The 22,464-nt window shown below is 36.1% G+C and overlaps 1 protein-coding gene across 19 annotated transcripts in view; it reads right to left on the bottom strand.

The window, feature by feature from the left end:
• LOC141388939 (transmembrane protein 245) overlaps positions 1–22,464 on the bottom strand; it is a 33,897-nt gene that overhangs the window by 10,373 nt on the left and 1,060 nt on the right. For 3 of the 19 annotated variants that reach the window (XM_073959725.1, XM_073959724.1, XM_073959726.1), the window contains 6 exons: positions 19,198–19,788; positions 18,529–19,134; positions 17,928–18,465; positions 13,578–13,756; positions 13,086–13,495; positions 12,870–13,022 (listed from right to left, as the gene is read on the bottom strand). In XM_073959725.1, the coding sequence (XP_073815826.1) occupies positions 12,870–13,022; positions 13,086–13,495; positions 13,578–13,756; positions 17,928–18,465; positions 18,529–19,134; positions 19,198–19,716 (2,405 nt within the window). In that variant the 5' untranslated portion in view covers positions 19,717–19,788. Of the gene's footprint in view, positions 1–491; positions 583–7,993; positions 9,061–9,701; positions 9,732–12,869; positions 13,023–13,085; positions 13,496–13,577; positions 13,781–17,927; positions 18,466–18,528; positions 19,135–19,197; positions 19,789–22,464 lie in introns of those variants that run through there. The other 16 variants (XM_073959734.1, XM_073959733.1, XM_073959730.1 and 13 more) reach the window with 9 other exon arrangements.

Genomic DNA, 22,464 nt, shown 5'->3' on the forward strand with positions numbered 1-22,464 from the left:
ATAGGTTTGTCTGGTTATCCTAAAATTTGTAACAATTTGTACCAATTTTTGTCGTCTGTTAACACAAAAAGTCAGCAAAAGAGAGCGATTCGAGAGAGACATTTTGACAGTTCTTTTACTGATAGCTTTCAAATTCTTGCTGGACAAATTTCTTCTTGCAACCACTTGCAACTCTTCTTCTCTCTGAAAACAATTATGGCTGACTTCCGATACGTGAGTTGCTTTGTATTCGTGCATGAAACTAGGTGATCTTAGATCGAGTTCCCCACTACTACAATTATGTCCGTTTATTTACTACATTTACCGTTATAAAATCAAAAAACGAAGTGACCAAAAGAAACCAAAGGTATTTTCATCTTCCATTGACTTCCACAAAACCGAATTCACAGTGTTATCAATGAATTTAAAATGATCTTCCTTAGATAAAACCTGTTCAAAATATTTCTTTAAACGAACGCATAGAAGAATTTATATAGCGAAGATCTGAATGAATCCATATCCTTCATTTACTCGAAGAGATGCTGTGTTAAAAAGACGTTTGTCACGGAAACCATGCAGAATGAAACGAGAAAACCCTCGTCGCTGCAAAAAAAAAAACAAGTAAGAATGGCGTTAAGTTCGGCCGGGCCGAACTTGCTATACCCTCCACCACAAGTTGTATTGAAGTAAAATGGAATAATTAGTTTCCTTTCGTGTATGAAGAAGACTTAATACTAAATTTCAACAATTATGGTAAAACTATGTGAGGCACCATTCTATGGAGGCTTTTTTAAAACGTCGATCTATACCGACAAATTTCTGACGAAAAGTTTTTAGGCTCCAAGAAGACTAAATACCAAATTTCCTATATTTCGGTAAGAGAATGTGGCTAAAACTAAAAAATTACCGAAAATCAAGAAGTAAGCTTCTATGGGGATATAGGAAGACGTGAACCTATACTGATAATACTCTTCTGGAATATTTTATAACTCTTGGAAAACGAAATAACGAATTTCAGCGATTTCGGTTGGATATTGACGTCACAATCTTCAGTATTACGAAAATCGGGAGGTACCGTTCTATGGGGGCTATACCGACGAATTTTAGTCAGAAATGGGGCAATATGAAAGCGTGGACCTGTACAGACATATTTCTGGCGAACAGTTTTATATAACATTGAAGACTAAATACCCAGTTTCAGCCATTTTGGTGGAATATTGAAGACACAACCTTCAAAATACGAAAAATCGGGAGGTACCTTTCCATGGGGGCTATATGAAGGCGTGGACCTATACGGTCAAATTTAAAGGGGAAGTTTGAGTACCCCCTACGATGTCTAAATACCAAATTTCAGCCATTTCGCTGGAATATTGAGGCCACAACGTTCAAAATACTGAAAATCGGGAGGTACCGTTCTATGGGGGCTATATGAAGGTGTGGACCGATACCGACAAAATTCTGGGGGAAAGTTTTATACCCCTAAAGAAGACTACGTACCAAATTTCAGCCATTTTGGTAGGATAATGAAGCTAAAACCTTCAAAATACCGAAAATCGGGAGGTACCGTTCTATGTGGACTATATCAAAACGTGGACCGATATATCCCATTTTCAATACCAACAATCCTGCAAGTCATAAAAACTTCTGTATCAAATGCTGACTCTCTATCTTTAAAATTGCGAGCTGTATCTTGATTTCAACAGTCAGACGGACGGACGGACATGGTCAAATCGACATAGAACTTTATGCTGATCAATAATATATTCTTTATAGGGTCTCCGACGAACATTTCGATGTGTTACAAACGGAATGACAAATTTAATTATACCCTCCATATTATGGTGGAGGGTATAAAAATCATTGCATTTGAAAAACAAAGTTCGATGACAAGATTACAATATTCGCATTCACAATAGGCATGTTCGATAAAAAAAAAAATTGTAGCGCTATAAAACGGTGGAAGCGCTATAAAACGCCAGAACTGCATGATGAATTCTGTGCTGCAAGGAGAAGAGTGAATAGTTCTATCAAGTTTGTTAAAACCGAATATTATCTTACTCGTTTCAGTTCTGCCCTAGACTCCAGAAGTAAATGGAAAACAATAAATGATGTAGGTATTGGGAAATGTAAGAGCATCGGTTTGCCTAATGGGGATGCAGATGAATTGAATAAACAGTTTATTAATATACCAACAGTCAACGCAGATCCTTCCTTTTATGATCGTGATGATGAAACTACTGATGGGGTAGTTGGTGACGGTATGTTTGAATTCCGATGTATCACTCAAGGTGAAGTACTCAATTGTTTTGGTCAAGTTAAGTCCAATGCCATTGGACCTGATGGAGTGGATCCCAAATTTATTCGCATAATCCTCCCTCGTCTTCTTCCATACCTTACCTATTTTTTTAATACCATTATTACATTCAGCACATATCCCACAATCTGGAAACATGCAAAAATTATACCAGTTCCAAAATCAAATTCTGAGTTCCGTCCCATAGCCATATTGTGCTACTTTTCTAAGGTGTTCGAAAAGATTATGCACAAACAAATTTCCGAGTATCTACTACGTGAATCATTGTTAAGCGATATGCAGTCTGGGTTTAGAGTTGGTCATAGCTGTACATCGGCTTTAATTGAGGTCACTGAGTCAATAAGGACCGATATTGATGACAACCAGGTATGCTTTTTAGTCTTACTTGACCACTCTAAAGCCTTTGACACCGTAGATCACTGCAATTTGGCTTTTAAGCTGAGACGATTCTTCAATTTCTCTATTACGTCTACAAACTTAATAAAGTCCTATTTAACACATAGGTCACAATCTGTCTACCTAGGCAACATAAAATCCAAATCTTTGCGCGTTGATAAAGGTGTACCACAAGGTTCAATTTTAGGTCCATTATTATTCTCAATGTATGCTAATGATCTACCACTTCAGTTAACATATAGTCGGATGCACATGTATGCTGATGACGTTCAGATATATTTAAGTAGTCATCTGAATGATGTAGACCAGTGTATACATAATCTTAACGCAGATTTATTTAATGTATGTGAATGGGCCAAGTCAAACGGATTATGTCTCAATCCACTAAAATCGAAATGTCTTGTAATTCACAAAAATAAAAAGTTTACTCCTCAAAATATTGAAATAATGGTAAACCATGAGAAAGTAGCTTTAGTTTCCAGCGCAAAAAATCTCGGTATTATGTTCAACAAATCGCTTAGTTGGTCAAACCACGTCAACCTTATAGTCGGACAAACTTTCGCGAAACTAAGAGTACTATGGTTAACGCACTCATATACACCACTACAAATACGATGTCTCCTAGCTAAAACATTTCTAGTTCCTGGTCTACTATACGGATGTGAGCTTTTTTTACATTGTGATTCAGGATGTCGTCGTAAACTCAATGTAGCATACAACAATATAATACGTTACGTTTATGGTCTACGAAGATCTCAACATATGTCAACATTTTCCAAATTACTATATGGTCTTAGCTTCGATTCTCTTCTGAAAATGAAAGCTTTGCAGTTTTTGCACAAAATAATTAATAAACAAACACCAAAGTATCTTTTTCGAAGAATAAAGTTTGCAAGATCAAACAGAGGTAGGAAAATTAGACAACTAAGATGGAAAAGCCTGGTTTCAGAAAGGCAGTTTTTTGTTAGAACCATACGTCTATGGAATTCCCTACCGCATAACCTACAAAGTACCAGCAACGCTATTAAATTCAAAAATATGCTTCAAAATTTTCTTTCATAATTTAAAGTGATATAATCATAATTTGTTTACATGTGGTCATAGCATTTTCCACAATTGCTTATTTTCATTTCCCATGTCATAAATTTTAATTTTAACTTAAATACCATAATATAAAAATGTCAATGATTTTAATTCTTACTCCTTTCGTCAAAATTTAATTATTTTTTGTCATAAATTTGTTTAAATCATGATTTTAATTTTTTACTCTTTGCCAAAATTTATTTAACTTTTTGTTATAATTTGGTTTAAATCATTCATTAATTTAAGTTGGATGTGTAAATATGTGTATGAAACTGCACTATCATTTATAAGACATTTGTCTTGTTGTGCAGACATTATCACATAAATAAATAAAATATAAATATATTTTGTTAAGTGTCTTGGTTTTATCGACAATTTTTCCATGGTTTCATCCAACAGTTTTTCCATGATTATGTCCGAAATTATAGGTGAGATGGGTGAACCCATTGGCATTCCTTTCTGTTGTTCAAAAAACTTTTCTTCGTAGAGGAAATATCGTGAATCCTTAATACATAATGTCAACATATCTATAAAAAGGTTTTGGGGGATCTGTGTATGTTCTCTTAAGATGACCCATTTTTCTCTTATCGTGTTTATTGCCAGATTTACTGGCACACTAGGAAAAAGAGACACCACATCAAAAGAGATTAAGATTTCGTCATTGTCTGTGTGTTGCCTATTAATTTTGGTTTTAAAATGTACACCATCTTTAATGTTATATTTTGAATCCATAGTTAGGACATTTAATATTGTTGCCATATATTTGGATAGTTCATAAGTTGGAGAATTCACAAATGATTATATTGGGTGAAGAGGAATGCCAGTTTTATGGATCTTGGGGAGTCCATATATTTTTGGTGGAACTGAGGTGTTATTTAATAATTTGTTTTTCTCCTGTTCAGTTATTGTTTTCAATTCAAATAATTTTGTTATTAATGAATTGAATTTTTCCTGCAATCCTGATGTTGGATCCTTTCATAACCTTCTGTATGTACACATGTCACTAAGAATTTTGTGCATTTTTGATTCATAATCAGTAGACATCGGATTTTGCATATTTGCATATTTTTTATTAATAAAGATACGAAAATTCTGATTGGACCAAAATTCGTTTTGAAGAAAACTGAATGCAATGACAGGCTCATATTTTTCATTTTTTTGCATATTTGCATATTTTGCATATGCACAAGATATGCAAAAAATATGCAAAATATGCAAAAAATATGCAAAATATGCAAAAAATATGCAAAATATGCAAAAAATATGCACAATATGCAAGTAATTTTTTTTGACAAAAATCATCAAATTAAATTTGGAAAGTCATCAAAAAGTGTTTCAAATTAAGTTTATTGCCGTTAACCGTCGATTTCTTAGCAGATTATCATGTTATTAATTATTATTCCGCCACAGCAATAAATCTGGACTAAAAGACTTAGAAAATTTCCTATAACCCAGCCTTCTTATTACAACATAAGTTGCTTTCTAATACAAATTTGTTCAAAAACTCAATTAGAAATGTCAAAATGTACGTATCCAAATATGTCGATAGTTTCTGCTCGGCCAAAATTGTCTGACAGAATAACAAATGAGCTACAAATTAAGACTAAGAAAATATTGAATATTACATAAAATTTTTCATATTTTATTAAAAGCTTATAAAAAATATATACGGTGCCATCATGAATATTTCCCTCTGAATTTTCCACACGGAAAATAATTTTAAAATGTGAAATTCTTTTAAAATCAATATTTGTTAAAAGTGGAAAACTACTAGATACGCTTCATTATGGCGTATTCTAGTCGAATCGACACAAATATTCCCTTTTTGGGCATAAATACGGAAATAAAAAATTGTGAAATTGGGTAAAGCAAACAAATTCTGCACGGAATTTTTATTCATGATTTCATTGATAACTATATTTTAATACCCTAAGGGTATTATGTCTTAGTGAATGAGTTTGCAACATGCAAAATGAAACGAAATAGACCCACAGTTCCTTTTGATGATCTGCATAGATTCGCACTTATCCATCTCGCCATGTCTGAAAACAAACCACAGGTCACATTTATAGACCACTTCGCATAAAAATTGGGGATTGTGTGGCCCTAGGGCGATCCCTATTTTGGTAAGAATCGATTCAGATTTGGCGGCGTTCGAACTGTTCGGATTAACGAATTGTAAGGAAAATAAATTATTTTATATGATTAAATCACTCGTGGAAGTTATATAATAATACTTTTTTAAATTGTAATAGCTAATAACGAACACTTAAATGAAAGTGTTCTACGTTTAAAAAATAGTGCGATTATTCTACTCGACAATCCGGAAAGGGACAAAGTCGGGAGGGGCCGATTATATGATACCCTACACCACTGTGAATATGTAAAATATAAATCGGAGCTATATCCAAATTTTAACAGAGTTCGATATAATTTGGCACATTTATTTCCCGACCGAATTCAGTCACACATTCCAAATATCATTGAAATCGGACTTATGTAGCGTGTTTGGTGCAGCAAATACGCGAAATCGGCCGAAAATATATATAGGAGCTATATCCAAATCTGAACCGATTTCGATATAATTTGACACATTTATTTCTAGACCAAATTGAGTCAAACATTCCAAATTTCATCAAAATCGGACGTATATAGCGTGTTTGGTACAGAAAATTTAGTCACACATTTAAAATGATATCGAAATTGGACGTATATAGCGTGTTTGGTGCAGCAAATACGTGAAATCGGGCGAAAATATATATGGGAACTATATCCAATCTGAACCTATTTTCACCAAAAGCAATAGCGTTCTTCCTATGGCTAAAAAAATTGTAGTCCCCAATTTTCAGCTGAATCAGACAAAAAATGCGACCTGTACGTTGCGAACAAAAATACATGGACAGACGGACAGACATGCATAAATTGACTCAGAAAGTGATTATATGTATATCCCCAAAACGAACTATGGATCTATTTCGTTTCCTTTTGTATGTTACATACAAATGCATAAAGACATAATACCCCTTACCACAATGTGGTGTAGGGTATAAATAGCGATGTCTAACTCTAGCTCCTTTGTTTTTCTGCTAGACAATTTTGGCCGATTAGAAACTATCCCCATATTTGGACACGTTGATTTTGACATTTCTGATTGAGCTTTTGATATTTTTCCATTATCTATCTACATTTGTATAGGAAGCAAATTATGTTGTAATAGAAATGCTGGGTTATTTGAAATTTTCTCACCTTGTGAAAACGGATTTAAGTCTTGTTAGTCTAGATTTATTGCTGTGGCGGAATATCTGGAGAGTCTTAATAACATAATAATCTGCAAAAAACTATGTTAAACGTCAAAAAACTTAATTTAGAATGCTTTTTTGATGTTTTTTGTCAAAAAAACACATGCATATTTAGCATATTTTTTGCATATTTTGCATATTTTTTGCATATATTTTGCATATTTTTTGCATATATTTTGCATATTTTTTGCATATTTTTGATATGACCCCAAATATCGAAAAATTGACCCTCAAAACGCCTAGATCCAAAATTTGAGTCCAATCGGATAAGAAATAAAAAACATGCTAAAATCCGATGTCTAATAATCAGTTTTTGCCTTGGCCACCGTCTTGCCTCCTTTATCAGCGTTGAGTACCAACATATGTGAATTTTCTTTCAGAAATTTTGTTTGTTCGGCCAACTGTGTCTAGAATGTATCGATCTCTTTTTCCTAATTTATTGTTTCTCATGTGGTCATTGATGGGAGTTATTAAATTTACACGTGCGTTCTCTTGTGATTCTCTATTCTCTATGGTCTGAATGCAGTCTTCTCCCTCTGCTATGGCATTGAACAGGGGAAAGGTTGTCCTTGTTGTTGATAATGAGAACTTTGGACCAAGTGAGAGTAACCACTCTATGTTCATGGGTATCTCAGTATTTGTTAAATTGATAAACCACTCTTTGTTATGTTGTACATTGAGTTCGCGGTGCTGTCTTTTTGATTTTTATCAAGCTTATAGAAAATGTTGTGTGACTCATTGAATTCTGAATGAAGTAGAAGGTGCAGAGCAAATAGAAAGTGTTAACTTGAAAAATATTTTTTTAGTTATTGCACTCTTTGTTTATTTTGTATTGTTGAATAGTTTTGAAATAGAATTTTTGAAACATGCAATACCTACTTCTTTCTTTAAGATGATCACATACAGAAATGAAACATTTGGGTTTATTTTTTTTTTAGTTCAGCATATTTGAGTTAGAATTCAAAAGCTCAAAATGTTTATAACGAATTTAATTTTGTTATTATTTTTAATTAATATTTAAAAATATAAACAGGCATTTTTGTATTTTGTTAACAATAGAAAAAATTAGATATATAAAAAATAATTTCATGATTACAGTTTTGTTTTTAAATTTAATCACTTTCTAATTCAATTTCATTTTTTATTATAAATGAATTGTTTTTATTTTTTAATAATTTATTCGAGGTAGTAGTGCTTTATAAACACTGTATGTTTGTTTTTTGGTTTTCAATAACATAAAGAGGGTGGAAGTAGGATTTGGAAGAGAGAAAGAAATATATAAAAAATTGTTTTTGTAAACAAAAATATCACTTGTTAGGGAAGGAATCTTTAAATAAGGATTAGTAATCCAAAGTAGGGATTAGATTCACACAAATCGTATAAAACAGATAACTTTGCTAAACACAAATGTTTATACTGTCCAATAATAAATTTTATTCGATACAGTGGATAAAATGCAATATATTCAGCTGGACGGATAATATCCACACACAACTAAATATATTTCATTTTACCCCTTATTTCGGGAATTAGGATTGGACGGTGTTAATAATCGATTATCACTACTCATTGTATATATTTAAAAAAAAAAAACACATAAAGTAATTAATTTTTAAGTTTTAACAAATGATCGTCGTCTGAATTACATCATATTGTAAATACATTCATAACTATAAGTACTATTTAACTTTTTGTTTTTTAAGAGTATTAAAAAATATTATTTTTTGTATAATGAAAAATAATTAAGAAAAAAGTATTTTTTCAATTGAAATTCATTCGTTGTCAGAAGTAAGTTGGATTAGTGTAGAAGACTAATGGTAGTAGTGGTAGTCATAGTAGAAGTAGCGAAGTAGCAGAGGTGGTGGTAGTCATAATAGTAGAGGTTAATAAAACATATAAAAAATCCACATTTGTTTGGTAAAAAAGAACAGAATTTGGCTTGAAATTTTTTAATAGTAATAACAAAAGGAATGTCGACGTACAAATACACTGAAAGTAAATAAAACTTACTGAGAAAAAAGAACATATAGAAACTCAAAAAAAAAGAAGAAGAAACATTGAAGATACAAAATAAAGCCAAAGAAATGAAAATACTTGAGAGAATGTCATGAAAAAGACAATGGGGGTTATTCTGAACTAAAATCCACCGTGAGTTTTGTCTTTCCGCCGTTAAAGGAGAAAGTGAGAAAAATCACGGGGAATTTAAGTACAGAGTAATCCCCTAATGTTTTCAATATCTTACGTGTACTAAGTATTAGTGCGTTATAAAAAGTTAGAACGGCACGAAAATAAATGGAAGGCTGGGAATGTGTTAATACTTTTACTTTTGTTACTGTTGTTGTTTTTTGTTCCGTTTTTGTGTTACTTGTTTTTTCATTGTTAGTTTAAAAGTTAATACACACATCACTTCTTTGTTGGTCTAAACTACAGTTTTTTGTTGTTGTATAATTTCTTTTTTTGTTTTGGAGAAAAAAAAAGAATTTTACTTATTTATAGCATTAATATTCTCTATATGTGTGTATGTATGTGTGTTGGTGGTTTGCCATATTTTTATTTGCTATTCTAATTCGAAATAAAATGGTTTATGCGGTTTTTAAGATGCCAACATCTTCAAATGGAAGCAAACTCACGTTGTACGAGTATCTTCATCAGAGCTACGTCTGTAAAAGAGTTTTGAATTTTAAAGTAATAAAATGATTAAATTTTTGTGCAATTTTTTTGTTTGGTTTGTTTATAAGGTGAAGATACAAAATAGGGAGACAGAGAGAGAGAGAGAGCGAAAATGTGAATATTAATTATTTTCTATGTTTTAAAATTTAAGAAAAAAATATTATTTATTGTCTTGTTCTTATAAAGAAAAATTATGAAGAAATTTAGTCCTTGGATCATTTCCTAGTAGATGAAGAATGGTGTTAGAGGACAAGAATAAGATTTTTTTTGCAACTTATATGGGATTGTTCCATGTAAGATGTAAATATTCGTCGGAGACCATATAAAGTGTATATATTCTTATTCGAGTTACCGACAAAAGCGGTAAAATTAAAATTCTTATAATTTCGGCAATTAACGAAATTTTTCGGTAAGTTAACAAACAAAACAGTGGTCGGTAAGTCTTACTGACAGCAACTTTTAAAATAGTTGGTGTAATTTTCTAATACAAGACAATAAATAACAATCTTTGCAGGACATACAGTCAGTGCAAGCCAAAATGGGACAGTACTCAAACTTCATTTGTAAACCAAATAAATTAAAAGCAAAAACAAAATTGAAAACTTTTTATATGGACTTTTATTATATATATTCTAAACTATAAAAAACAAAAACCAGTAGTGGGATTCTGTAACTCATTTTTGCTGTTACCGACAAAAATCGGTAAAATTAAACAGCAAAATTATGACTAAAAACATAAAGAAAAGTTGGCATCACTGTTTGTGTCGGTAGAGGCTAGCGACTACTTTTTATTCATCGTTAACTTACCGAAAAATTTCGTTAATTATCGAAATTGTAAGCATTTTAATTTTACCGACAATTATCGATAACAGCAAAAATGAGTTACAGAATCCCACTACAGAATTGAAATTCATTCATTATTCAAAAAGTTGTATTAAAAAAAAAAACATAAAATAGTCAATAATTCATCCGCAAGCCAAAATGGGACAGTTTATACTTTTTCAAGTTTTAAGTGATATTTTTTATTTTTTGGTAGATGATGGTTTGGCTGAAGGTCATTAATTTTTTTTATAAACTAATAGTCAATATGTAATCCGTTATTCTGTTTTCACCATTTTTAATCGTTTTGGAACAGATTCGACCAATCTTTTGCAGTAGTGAGGTGGTATTTTTCCCCATTCTTCGAAAAGGACCCTTCTTAGTTCAATTCTGTTGGAAACCCCGCGTTCATTAACTTTTTTCTTCAAAAAATCCCACAAGTTCTAAATGGGATTAATGTCTGGACTCGGGGGAGGTGTTTCCATAACATGGGGAACATTGTACAGCAGCCAAGAACGAACTTAATACGCCTTGTGCTTGGGATCGTTATCTTGGTAGAACTGCCAGCCTTCGCTAAGACCCAATTTTTCCACACTTTTTGGTATATTGTCTAATAAAATGTTTAAATACATATTTTGATCCATGATTCCATCAATAAAATGCAACATTCCTGGCCCTTCTGCCGAAAATGAGCCCCATACCATTACAGAACCACCGCCGTGCTTAACCGTCGCTTTTAGATTACATAAGCGAAGCTCTTCATTTTTTCTTCTCCACACTATAGGTTTGCCATCTGACCCAAAAACGTTAAATTTACATTCATCTGTAAACATAACGTTCTTCCAGAAAGAAAAAATCTTTCATTTCGTGCTCTTTTGCGAAATTGAATCGAATTTACTCGGTTACGTGGGTTAATAAGAGGTTTCTGCCGTGCTCTTCTTCCATTAAAACCATCTCTGCGTAGCACATTGTGTATTGTATTCTCACAAACTTTTTTACCTAACTCATTTTGTGATGTGGAAGCAAGTTTTGGCGCACTTAGTCCCGGTCCACACTAGAGTGATTTCATTGAAAAAATTTCATGAAATTATGCGTCTCTAGATCGACTTCCATAGTAGAGTAAAATCTTAAAATTGCTGCAGTGAGGAATTCGATTTAAAAACGCCTAATTTCATGAAATTTTTTAATGAAATTCATGCTAGTGTGGAGCGGGACTTAAAAATGGATTTGATTTTATTTTTCGTACGAGAAACCGTTCTTCGGCTTCAGTAAAAATTTTGTTATGGGCTTTTTTTGGTTTATTTTGTATAATTTTGGAGTTCCTATAGCGTTTAATGATATTGTAAACATTTGAGTGGCTTCGATTAACCATTTTGGCAATGTCACGAACAGATTTGCCATCTTCTGCATGTTTAATAACGAGTTTTCTAACTTCTATTCCAGTTTGGGCACCTCGTCCAGATTTCGCCATTTTTGTTGTTATTACACCGTGAAATGCACACTAATGGCCCCGGCACATACGGCGCGTTGAGCGTTGCCTTACAACAACCACATGAAAACTTCAATAACAAACTTGGCATCACTTAGACATTTTTCATGTGGTTGTTGTTTTCAACGCGCAACGCGTCACGCAACGGACCATATGTATTAGGCCCATAAAGCCCTCGGCGCATACGATCCGTTGTGCGACGCGTTGCGCGTTGAAAACAACAACCACATGAAAAATGTGTAAGTGATGCCAAGTTTGTTTATGCATTTTTCATGTGGTTGTTGTAACGCCCATAAAGCCCTCGGCGCATACGATCCGTTGTGCGACGCGTTGCGCGTTGAAAACAACAACCACATGAAAAATGTGTAAGTGATGCCAAGTTTGTTTATGCATTTTTCATGTGGTTGTTGTAAGGCAACGCTCAACGCTCCACGCGCCGTATGTGCCGCGACCATAAGTTGTAATTTAGGTGTTCCCCAGAATTGTGTAAGTAATCACAGTGAAGTAACAACACACGCATATACAGCGTTGTAATATTAGTGATAAGTGTTGCCCTCTGTCCCATTTTAGCTTGCACGTTTATTTTTGGATGTTTTTACATTGTACCCTATACTTATTTATTATATTTAATTATATCTAAATGTTTTTGTATTTTTTTAATGTTAACATGATAGACATTTAAAATGTATATTACATGTTAATCTAATACAAATAGTTTAGAGTTTATTTAACATTATAAACAATTTTTCACCCTGTCCCATTTTGGCTTGCAGCAAGTGTACATAAAAATTAAAAATATATCGTAGAACCTAGAACTCACCTGACATCTGCATTCCCGCGCATTGCAACAGCTGCTACTTCAAATAAGCCAATAAAGAAGCATAACAGTAATGGGCCAAATATGGCACCCTGCCAACCAATCCAGTACATGCCACCGGCAATTGCCAAACCCGTTAAGTAAGGGTGGCCACCACTCCAAAAAAAAAAGAAAAATATTTCATTACCTAATTTTAAATCTTAATTTTAAATCCCCTACCCCTTCATTTCAGCATATATGGCAGCCTCAAAGTAAGGTGGCACAAAGAATTGCAACAAAAACAATACAATGCCAGCATAAAGACGATCCTGGGCCAGCCACAGTTCAAGCAAAGCTGGCAGTGAACACCAATAAGAACCCAAAAATGGTGCCGCAGATAATATTGCAGCCAATGCAGAAGGTAGAAAGACTATACGGGCTCCAAACACCGTATGTACCAGCCATGTAAAGAGACCCGTAAACAATGAACACTTGAACATGGAACTTAAAACACCAGAAATTGAATTTTCCAAAGTATCGGCAATTTTCGAACCCGACGTAGAGAAACCAATGTATTTGGTTACTTGTAGAGGGGCATATTTTGTTTGACTACTCGATAGCAAGTAGAATAAGGCGGTGAAGAAAACAATCTGGAAATAAAAATAATACATACATACATACATATTTTGAATTTAAAAATTATTTTTGAAATGAGTTGTTTGTTTCTCTTACCATATCCAAAATAAATTCCACACAGGCTTGTCCACCCGACAACACCAGCGATAATATTTCTCCCGTAAACGACATAATCATCGATAGATTGGTGCGTATAATATGCCACAGTGATTCAGCTACTTCCATTATTGTCTGCGTATTGCTTTTGGCCCAGCCAATGATACCCTGTTTCGCCACTAAAACTAGCTCTTTAAAATGTCCTTTATTAAAAACACATTGCTTTTTGTTAGAAATGATGACATGCAGGGTTAAGCAGAGACGTCATTTTTATTTCATTGTTTTACAAAATTTCTTTACACGGGACTTTGTTTACAAACTTATAACCCACCAAAATAACCAATAAAAAACCTGTATCGAGTTCCCAAAACAAATACAAACTAAGACAAATATATGTACATTTGTAACAGGATCCCAGAAAGTGTAAGGGTATACATACAAATAATAATTACAGAGAAAAATTGAACAGAATCAAAATCTGCAAATGGTTCCGGACTTACCCTCTTAATAAAAATAAACAGCGAGACTAATACTCTTAAATCATGAAAAATACTCGTAGGGCCAAAGTGAATGTAAATCCTGTGGATTTCATTCACAGTCCATCATTATTGCACTTTAAATACTATTCCCAGCTACATATAGAAATTTAAAAAATTGTATGTTTCCTTGACTGTGGGCTATATTGAAAGAAAGGCTTACATCTGCAGTTTGGATATTCTATTTTTAGTTTTAAAGCATTACCTCCCATTTCTGATATTGTAAAAATTATAAAATGGCATTATATGAAAATGTGCATGATATACATTCCGAACTGAATAATAAACCAATGAGCCATAATGAATGTACATATGTTGTGCCAATCTAGTTCAATTGAACGATCTAGTTCAAAAAAATGCTGTAGAGAATTTTCATAGCTGCAGCATTTTTTGTCCCATTTCAATAGGGCTTGCAGTTTTCAAGCAACTCCTGAAAATTAAAAAAAAAAACATAAAAATATGACCTTTAGTCGCGATTTGTTTAAAAGTCCCTCTGTCGTTTTTTTTTTTACATTGTAGTTTCAGAATCCACAAAAACTTCCAAGGTCTAAGCTTCTCTTATTTAAAGTTAGTTCAGGCGCACCGTTTCTAATGACTCGTACATGGAATGTATGGAGGGTAGCAGTTGCTCAACGTATACATCCCGCTTTACTCCAGGTTATATGCCCAATATTAGCCCGCTATTGCAAGGTCATAACCGTCTGATCTTGGGGAATTTTAAATCTCATCATGAGTTGTGGCATTCGGTCCTCGAAAACGACCAGAGGGGTATAGTGCTGTCTGAGCAGATTGATAGCTCTACGTTTTGCACGGTCAATGAGGTCGCCCCTACCAGAATTAGCGAAGAATGTCACAGTTCGCCAGACATAACCATCGTACCAACTGGTCTGACAAATGACGTCACCTGGCAACCCGCAGTTACTCTTGGGACAAACCATCTCCCCATAATTGTCTCCAATTGCAGACCGCCCGATTTCATCCCTTCAGAACGCCGCACTTTCATCAATCATGGAAAAGCTAATTGGCCTAGTTTCAGAGAGTTCACTATTCACCGCTTTAAAGATCTGCCCAACCATTCAGATGTTCGGGTAGCAGAAAATAGATTCCGTGACATCATCACTGCTGCAGCCGCTCGCCATATACCTGCTGGTCGAATTCCCAAAGTAAAACATTGGAGCCGGAATAAGTGAATTGTGGGCAACGGTTAAGTAACTCTGGAACCCTGGAATAAAGGAAGGTCCTACCTCAGTCACGTTTGACGACGTTACCCTGACTGATCCTAATAGGTGCGCAAGTTATTTTAATTGCGAGTTTGTCGATCACTCCGAGAATGACGGGTTCTCTCTTCCTGCCGAGGATGAACCACCACAATTTACAATGTAAGATGTTGCGAATGTCATCAGAAACGCTAAATCATCCAAAGCGTTGGCCCTGATGGAATCTTGTAAGGTGACCGCTGCCTTATCAGTGCATGCATAATCCCAACTTCATGCATAATTACAACTCCATTCATACATTATTTAAACTTCAGTGTATTTCCTGGTTGTCTCGCCCTACAAATAATTCCCATTCACTCCGTAAACCCAGATGGATAAGATGTTTAGTTTTCGTCGCTGAATTTGTCGAGTGCTGGCGTTAATCGACGTGAAAGAGAAGACGTGTGGCATTGTCCAGAGTCCTATTCGATTCAACCGAAGACTACATCAGCCATCGACCTTGGGATACGTTCGCTCCTGCCGATTCGTTCGGTCCTGTCGATTCGTTCGCTCCTGCCGATTCGTTCGCTCCGTTGTCTAACTCTATCCCACTCTTTTCTTTACAGAACAGTAATCCGAATGGGAACGAACCGAACTCAACACCCGAAGACTACCGAGCCGAACTCAACACCCGATGACTACAGAGCCGAGCCCAACAACCGAAGACTACCGAGCCGTACTCAACACCCGAAGACTACCGAGCCGAACTCAACACCCGAAGACTACCGAGCCGAATCCAACACCCGAAGACTACCAATCCGACAGCAATCCGAATAACGTCGAGCCGTGCGATACCCCAACAACGGGAACTACCGACCCATTGCCAATCCGAGTATAGCCGAGCGAGGGCTGAAGATCAGAAGATTATCGACCGACTGTCAACGACCAACCCCATCTTGTATCCGCCGATTACCACCTACTTTATACCGACCAATTCGAAGCGATTCCACACGAGGCTGTTCCCCAACTTTACCAACATATACTACAACATCAACTAATCTCCATACTATCTGAAACTTATGTTTACGAAATTATATAAATAAAACTCTGAAGCACAGTTCCATCGTGTCTCATCTTACTTAAGGTTTGTGGGTCCTTGAGTCGACCCTGGCAGCGGCTGAGCTAACCTCAGCCTTTGGTAAAACCACTCGTTATAATCTCCATGGTAATGCTTAAGCAGCTGGATGTGCCGAGAGTCGAGTATGTCACTAAAGTTTTAAACCTGTCGCTAGCCACCCACATCGTTCCCGAAGTCTGAAAATGTGTAGGGTGTTCCCGCCTCTGAAGTCAGGCAAGGATACCAGCAAAGGCGAATCGTACAGACCGATTCCAGTTGCCAATCATCAGCATGGGTTGCGTAAGCAGGCACACAACAGCGCTGCGCGCCATTTCTACACATATTTGTCGAGGACTCAATCAGAGCAAGCTGTTTGATAGAACATTGATGATGGCGCTTAACTTATCATAAGAATTTGAAACTGTCAAGCACTCCACGCTGTTCGAGAACATTGAGCAGAATACGCTTCGGCCTAGTTTGCATAAACAATAATATATGTGGGCGCCAGTCGTAAGTGGAATTTAGGAACAAGAAATCCAAGCTCGGTAGAGTTAAACAGGGAGTTCCCCAAGGTAAGGTGATATATCCGAAACTGTTTAACATCTATCTCTCGTGTTTTCCGCCCCCGGCACTGAGATCGTAACGTATGCAGATGATTGTACGATCTTTGTGTCAGATACCTTCCCTGTTGTCATTTGGGAAAGACTGAACTCCTATTTGACTGATCTTACCACGTTTTCCCAAGCGAGGAATACGCATATATTCCCCACTAAATCTCTCTGTTTTGCCGGTAGCACTTGGGGTGCAGTTAAAGAAACCATGTTGACCACATATAACGCGTTAGGGCGGTCTGTGGTAAGCTATGCGACGCCAATATGGTCCGGGAATATAAGTGCTACGCGATGGAAAAATATTCAAACCTGTCAGAATACCGTTAGGAGGGATCTTCTAACAACCGCTGATGTTATCCTATCGAATTTTGAAACAGATTTGCAAATATATTGTAGAGTGGAAAAATGATCTGTTGCCAGAATTTATTAATTAATTTTATGACCATTCTACAACAAAAGAGCGAGTTGGTCTAATAAGTTTTGACCCATTAGCTTGTGTTGATTTTCAATTGTTTGTTAATTAATTTATAGGTTTATTGGTCAATGATAGGACCACATCAGAAAGGTGAAATATGGATCTGGTTCAGTGGAAATAATTATGAAATATGTAATGTCAGTTCCCCATGATGTAAATCAATGGAAATTGGATGACCCAGTAATAATAATGTAATTTTAGTAACAAGATATGTACACATGTATGTATTAAGGTATATGTATGTGTGTATGAGGAGTTAATACAATTCGCAATGTGTATTGGATATTTTAAAACAAAACAAGGTGGTGTTAAAGAAATTACACAAATAAATAAACAAAAGACAAAAAACTCAAAAGAATCCCAAAGCCCCCAAACAAAAACAAAATAATAGAGAAAAAATCTTTTGACAACTTACCAGGATTATCGACAATTTCACCAAATGTTGTTTTCAAGGCATCTGTGGGCACACGCGGTCCATATGAATCTGTTTTATTAAAATCTATCCAATATTGTATAAGACGATCCCAAACATCTAGTATTTGCTCCTTTAATTTTGTGGCATGAACTGGATCAGCATCCGTTAGCCAATCATCGATGTAAGTTTCAATTTTGCGACGACCGTAATGATGAGCATTATCTAAGGCGTCATCCAATGATGACTGAATATTGGCGGGTAAAATATCAATTAATTCTGGACGATCGGTGATGGTTTTGTTGATTAAATCTTTGCCCAAATAGGCCACCTCAATTGTTTCCGAATAGATGTTGACACAAAAGAATACACCCAAAAAGACAATAATTAAAATCATCAAAATTATCATGAGTATTGATGTAACCAAATCCACAGAAGATTTAAGGGAGTTGCGTATAATGCCATTGATTTTATAATTCATTTCCAATACCCCGGGAAGGCAGAGTGGCAGGACAGCTGAGTGATGTTCTATGGCCCATGACTAAAAAAGAAAATCTGTTAAAACTTTTGAACGGGAATGGATTTCACTTTCATTTTCCATTACCTTGATTTTTGTATACACATCATTTAATTTGTCAGCCACAAAATCTGTAAATCCCGTGTATATTCCCAGTTGATAGAGTAAATGCATAAACATCGGTATCAAAGCTAATATAAACATCCAAACATTGCGATATAAAAATGTGGCCAAACAGGCATAGAATAGGAATTTAAAATATGTTCCACTCAGTTGAGGCGGTTGCTCTTCCTCTTCGTGTTCCTTATGATCTTCAAAGGCCTCCAAAGTTTCCATGGAATCCATGGTTTCACTAAATGAAACATCTTCAATGTCAGAGTGTAAGCTTTGTTTTTTACTCTGCAGCTTCAGAGAATTTATAGATTTTTCAAAATCGGATCTATCCAGAAGTTTCTTGATTTTCTCAACCATTGAACTGGATTCTTCGGTGTTTTGCAAATGATAGACAATGGAGGCACCAACATACAGCATAATAAGTAAAAAGGCTGGAACTTGTAAGGCGCCCAAAAAGCTACAACCATAGGAGACAATAGCAATCCACAAAGATTGTCCAGCGATTACAAAACGATTGCTATTTGATTCTTTCCAAAAGAAATATACGGATGTTAGATACACTGCAATTATGGCCACCAACTGGAAAACAAGTAAATCGGTTATTTTGTATATTTTTGGGAAAAAAAAAACTCCACTACTTACCAAATAAATATTCAAATAACCAATCAATTGCACAAACATTGAATGGGAGAAGACAATCAAACGCCATAAAGCACAAAGGAACCCTTTGGGAGCATATAAGACCAATAGCTTGACACATGTTGCAATACCAACTCCCGCCGTTATAACTTGCCAATGCTCCTTCAGCCAACTGATCAAAAAGCTACCACAACTTTCTGTTGCTTCCAATGGTGCCAAGCAGAGGGAAACAAAAACATTCGAATCACGTTCTTCAAGTTTTTCAAACCAACCGTTCAACAATTGAGCCAGCTTTCGTTTGAATGGAAACAGTACAGCACCCATTAAAAATGCCCACAACAGTGGTCTTACAAATGGTCCAAGTATTAAACACACCGCGACAAATGCTGCCACTCCCGCCGCAATAAGGAAATTATACATGGCCGCCTTAAAGCTTTCATGATTCTGCGAACGTATACGCATCAGTTTATTGAGTACACTATCGAAGGAACGATCCCTTCGTATGGAATCGGATCGATGCATTTTGAGGCTGTATTGAATATTTTGGGTTTATTATTTGGTTATTAATAATTTGGTTAGGTCTTCCTGGTTGAACTGAAATAAAAAATGGAAAAGGAAAATTAGTACAAAATTTAAGTTTTAATTTATGCAAGAGATCCGAAGGTCTTCCATAGCAAAACAAAAGATGTTTATATACAAGAATAGAATTTACAGAAGAACGGAAATTCCTTTATAAAAAGAGTGAACGGGTTTCTTAAAGAAGAAGAAAAGAAAAAGGTCTTCTTCGTAAGGATAGATCTTTTTGTACAGGTCTTTTTATAGAAGGACAGAAAATCTTCTAGTAAACAAAAAGGCTTTTTTGTAGAATCTCACAAGGTCTTGTTATAGAAGGACAGACCACAAGGGCTTTTTATAAAAGATCAAAAGGTCTTCTTATAGACGACCAGAAGGGTTTCTTATAGAAGACCAGAGGGAATTCGTATAGAAGGCCAGAAGGGCTTCTTATAGTATGACAGAACGGATTCTTAAGGAAAACCAGGAGTCTTCTCATAAAAGTCCAGAAGGTCTTGTTATATTTTTGTATCAGTGTTTTTATTATATTTTTGAAAGTTCATTTTTCTCCTTAATCTGGCTCTGGTTCTATCTCCAGTTCTATGAATGTTTGTGCATCGATGGGATGTAACCATAAAGCTACAGGAGTTAGTTGAGTAGGTTTGGCAGTGCAGTTTGCGGTGTGGGCCTGTGGCGCATGTTGGGCATATGTTTTGCACGGTGTCATCGATTCTTGCCCTATTGAAATTCAGACGGCTGCACCATCCCGAGTGTAGTTGAGGCAAAACTACTATGGTTTATAGCGGGAACACCCAGCCCATTTCCCAGACTTCAAGGATCTAACGATGTGTGTGGCTAGCGACAGGTTGAGAACTTTAGAGAGATACTCGACTTCCGACGCATCAAGCTGTTTCAGCATCACCATGGAGATTCCATCAGGGCCCAACACTTTGGATGATTTAGCGTTCCTGATGACACTCACAACATCATCCATTCTAAATTTCATCTTCGGCAGGAAGAGATCTAATCTAATACGTCCTGTACCTCCAGGGGTGCTCGACAAACTGTCGATTGAAGTAACTCGCGCACCTCTTCTGATTAGTCAGAGTAACGTCGCCAAACGTGACTGAGGTCCTATCTTCCTTCTTTCCAGGATTAGAGAGGCCGACCAACCTGACTCCGGGGACACTGGGGTTGGCACGACGAAGCTCATCACGCGCATTTGCTAGTCACTTTGGGTATGTGAGATGATGTCGCGGAACGTCCTTTCTTCTACCCGAACATCAGAAGGATTGGGCAGATATCTAATGTGGTGATTATTGATCTTTCTGAAACTGGCCAATTAGCTTGTCCATGATTGACGAAGTGCGGCGTTCAGAGGTCATTTGTCTGGCGTGATACTCTCCGCTAATTCTGGTAGGGGCGCCCTCATTGACTGTGCAAAACGTAGAGCTACCAATCTGCTCAGTCAGTATACCCCGAATGCCACAACTCATGATGAGCATTAAAGTCCCCCAAGACTAGACGGTTATGAGAATCCAGAAACGTGCTAATGTTAGGTCTATAACCTGGAGTATAGCTATTTATCGGCAGGATGAATACGTTCAGCAACTCTACCTTGGCAGTTCCTCATCTGACTGCTACCCCCATGCATTCCATGCATGCGGATCATTAGAGCCAGGCTCATGCGATATAGGCCTGTATTGTACAGACTGCTGCAATAGGAAAGCTAATCCCCCACCTCCACTTCATGTGCGATCCTTTCTCTGTACGTTGTAACAACCACAATGCTGACTGGGGCTGTGTTCACCCAGCAAAATTGTCCCTCTCATGGACAAATCCAGAACAACCACTTAGATGCACCCGCTGACCGAAGATTGGGTTTGGTTTAAGATGCGGATGTGACAAACCGAGAATAAATATATTGGTCCTGGATTTTACTCCGTCCCGACACAGACCAAAACAAAAAGATCCCATCACAGAAAAACGATACAAATACAAATATGTGTACTCTGAGGTGGCAGCCGTTGGCCAGAAGAAGGGTGTTGTTTGGTTCCAGGTCAATCCGGTATCGAAGAACCCGCCACCGTGGGTGGTACAGAAGGGCGTGTTACAGAAGGCAAGATATACTTCTTATAGAGTGTCAGATGGGCTTCATATACATATATAGGCCAGAAGGCCTTCTTATATTAAGCCAGGTCACAATTTCTTCGTATAGAAGAGCAAAAGAGCTTCTTACATGAGCTCAGAAGGACGTCTAAACTTCTAGAAGGCCAAAAGGTCTTCTTATAAGAGGCCAGAACGGCTCCTTATGGGCATCTTAGAGAAGGCCAGAATTCTCTCTTATAGAAGGTCTGAATTTCTTCTTATAGAATGACAGAAGGGCTTCTCATAGTAGACCATAAGGGCTTCTTATAGAAAGCAAGGAAGGCTTCTGATAGAAGGCCAGAAGAGCTTCTTATAGAAGGCCAGGAGAGCTTCTTATAGGAGGCCAGAAATGCTTATAACAGTAGGTCTTTATATACAAGACAAGGCTAGAAGGGATTCTTAAAGAAGACTAGAATTGCATGAACAGATTCTTTTTTTCTATTTAGATGTTGGCCATGTTCCTCGAATGGCGGTTATTATGCAGTCATAAAACCGCTAAATTATTTTAACTTGATGGCTCTGATAAGGCAGTATGGTTATAGACCAGTTGTTGCACCGCAGCGTGCCTAA

This window comes from Musca autumnalis, unplaced genomic scaffold (genome assembly GCF_047663935.1).
Source record: "Musca autumnalis isolate F117 unplaced genomic scaffold, ASM4766393v1 scaffold_1, whole genome shotgun sequence".
Classification (NCBI taxonomy): Eukaryota; Metazoa; Arthropoda; class Insecta; order Diptera; family Muscidae; genus Musca; species Musca autumnalis.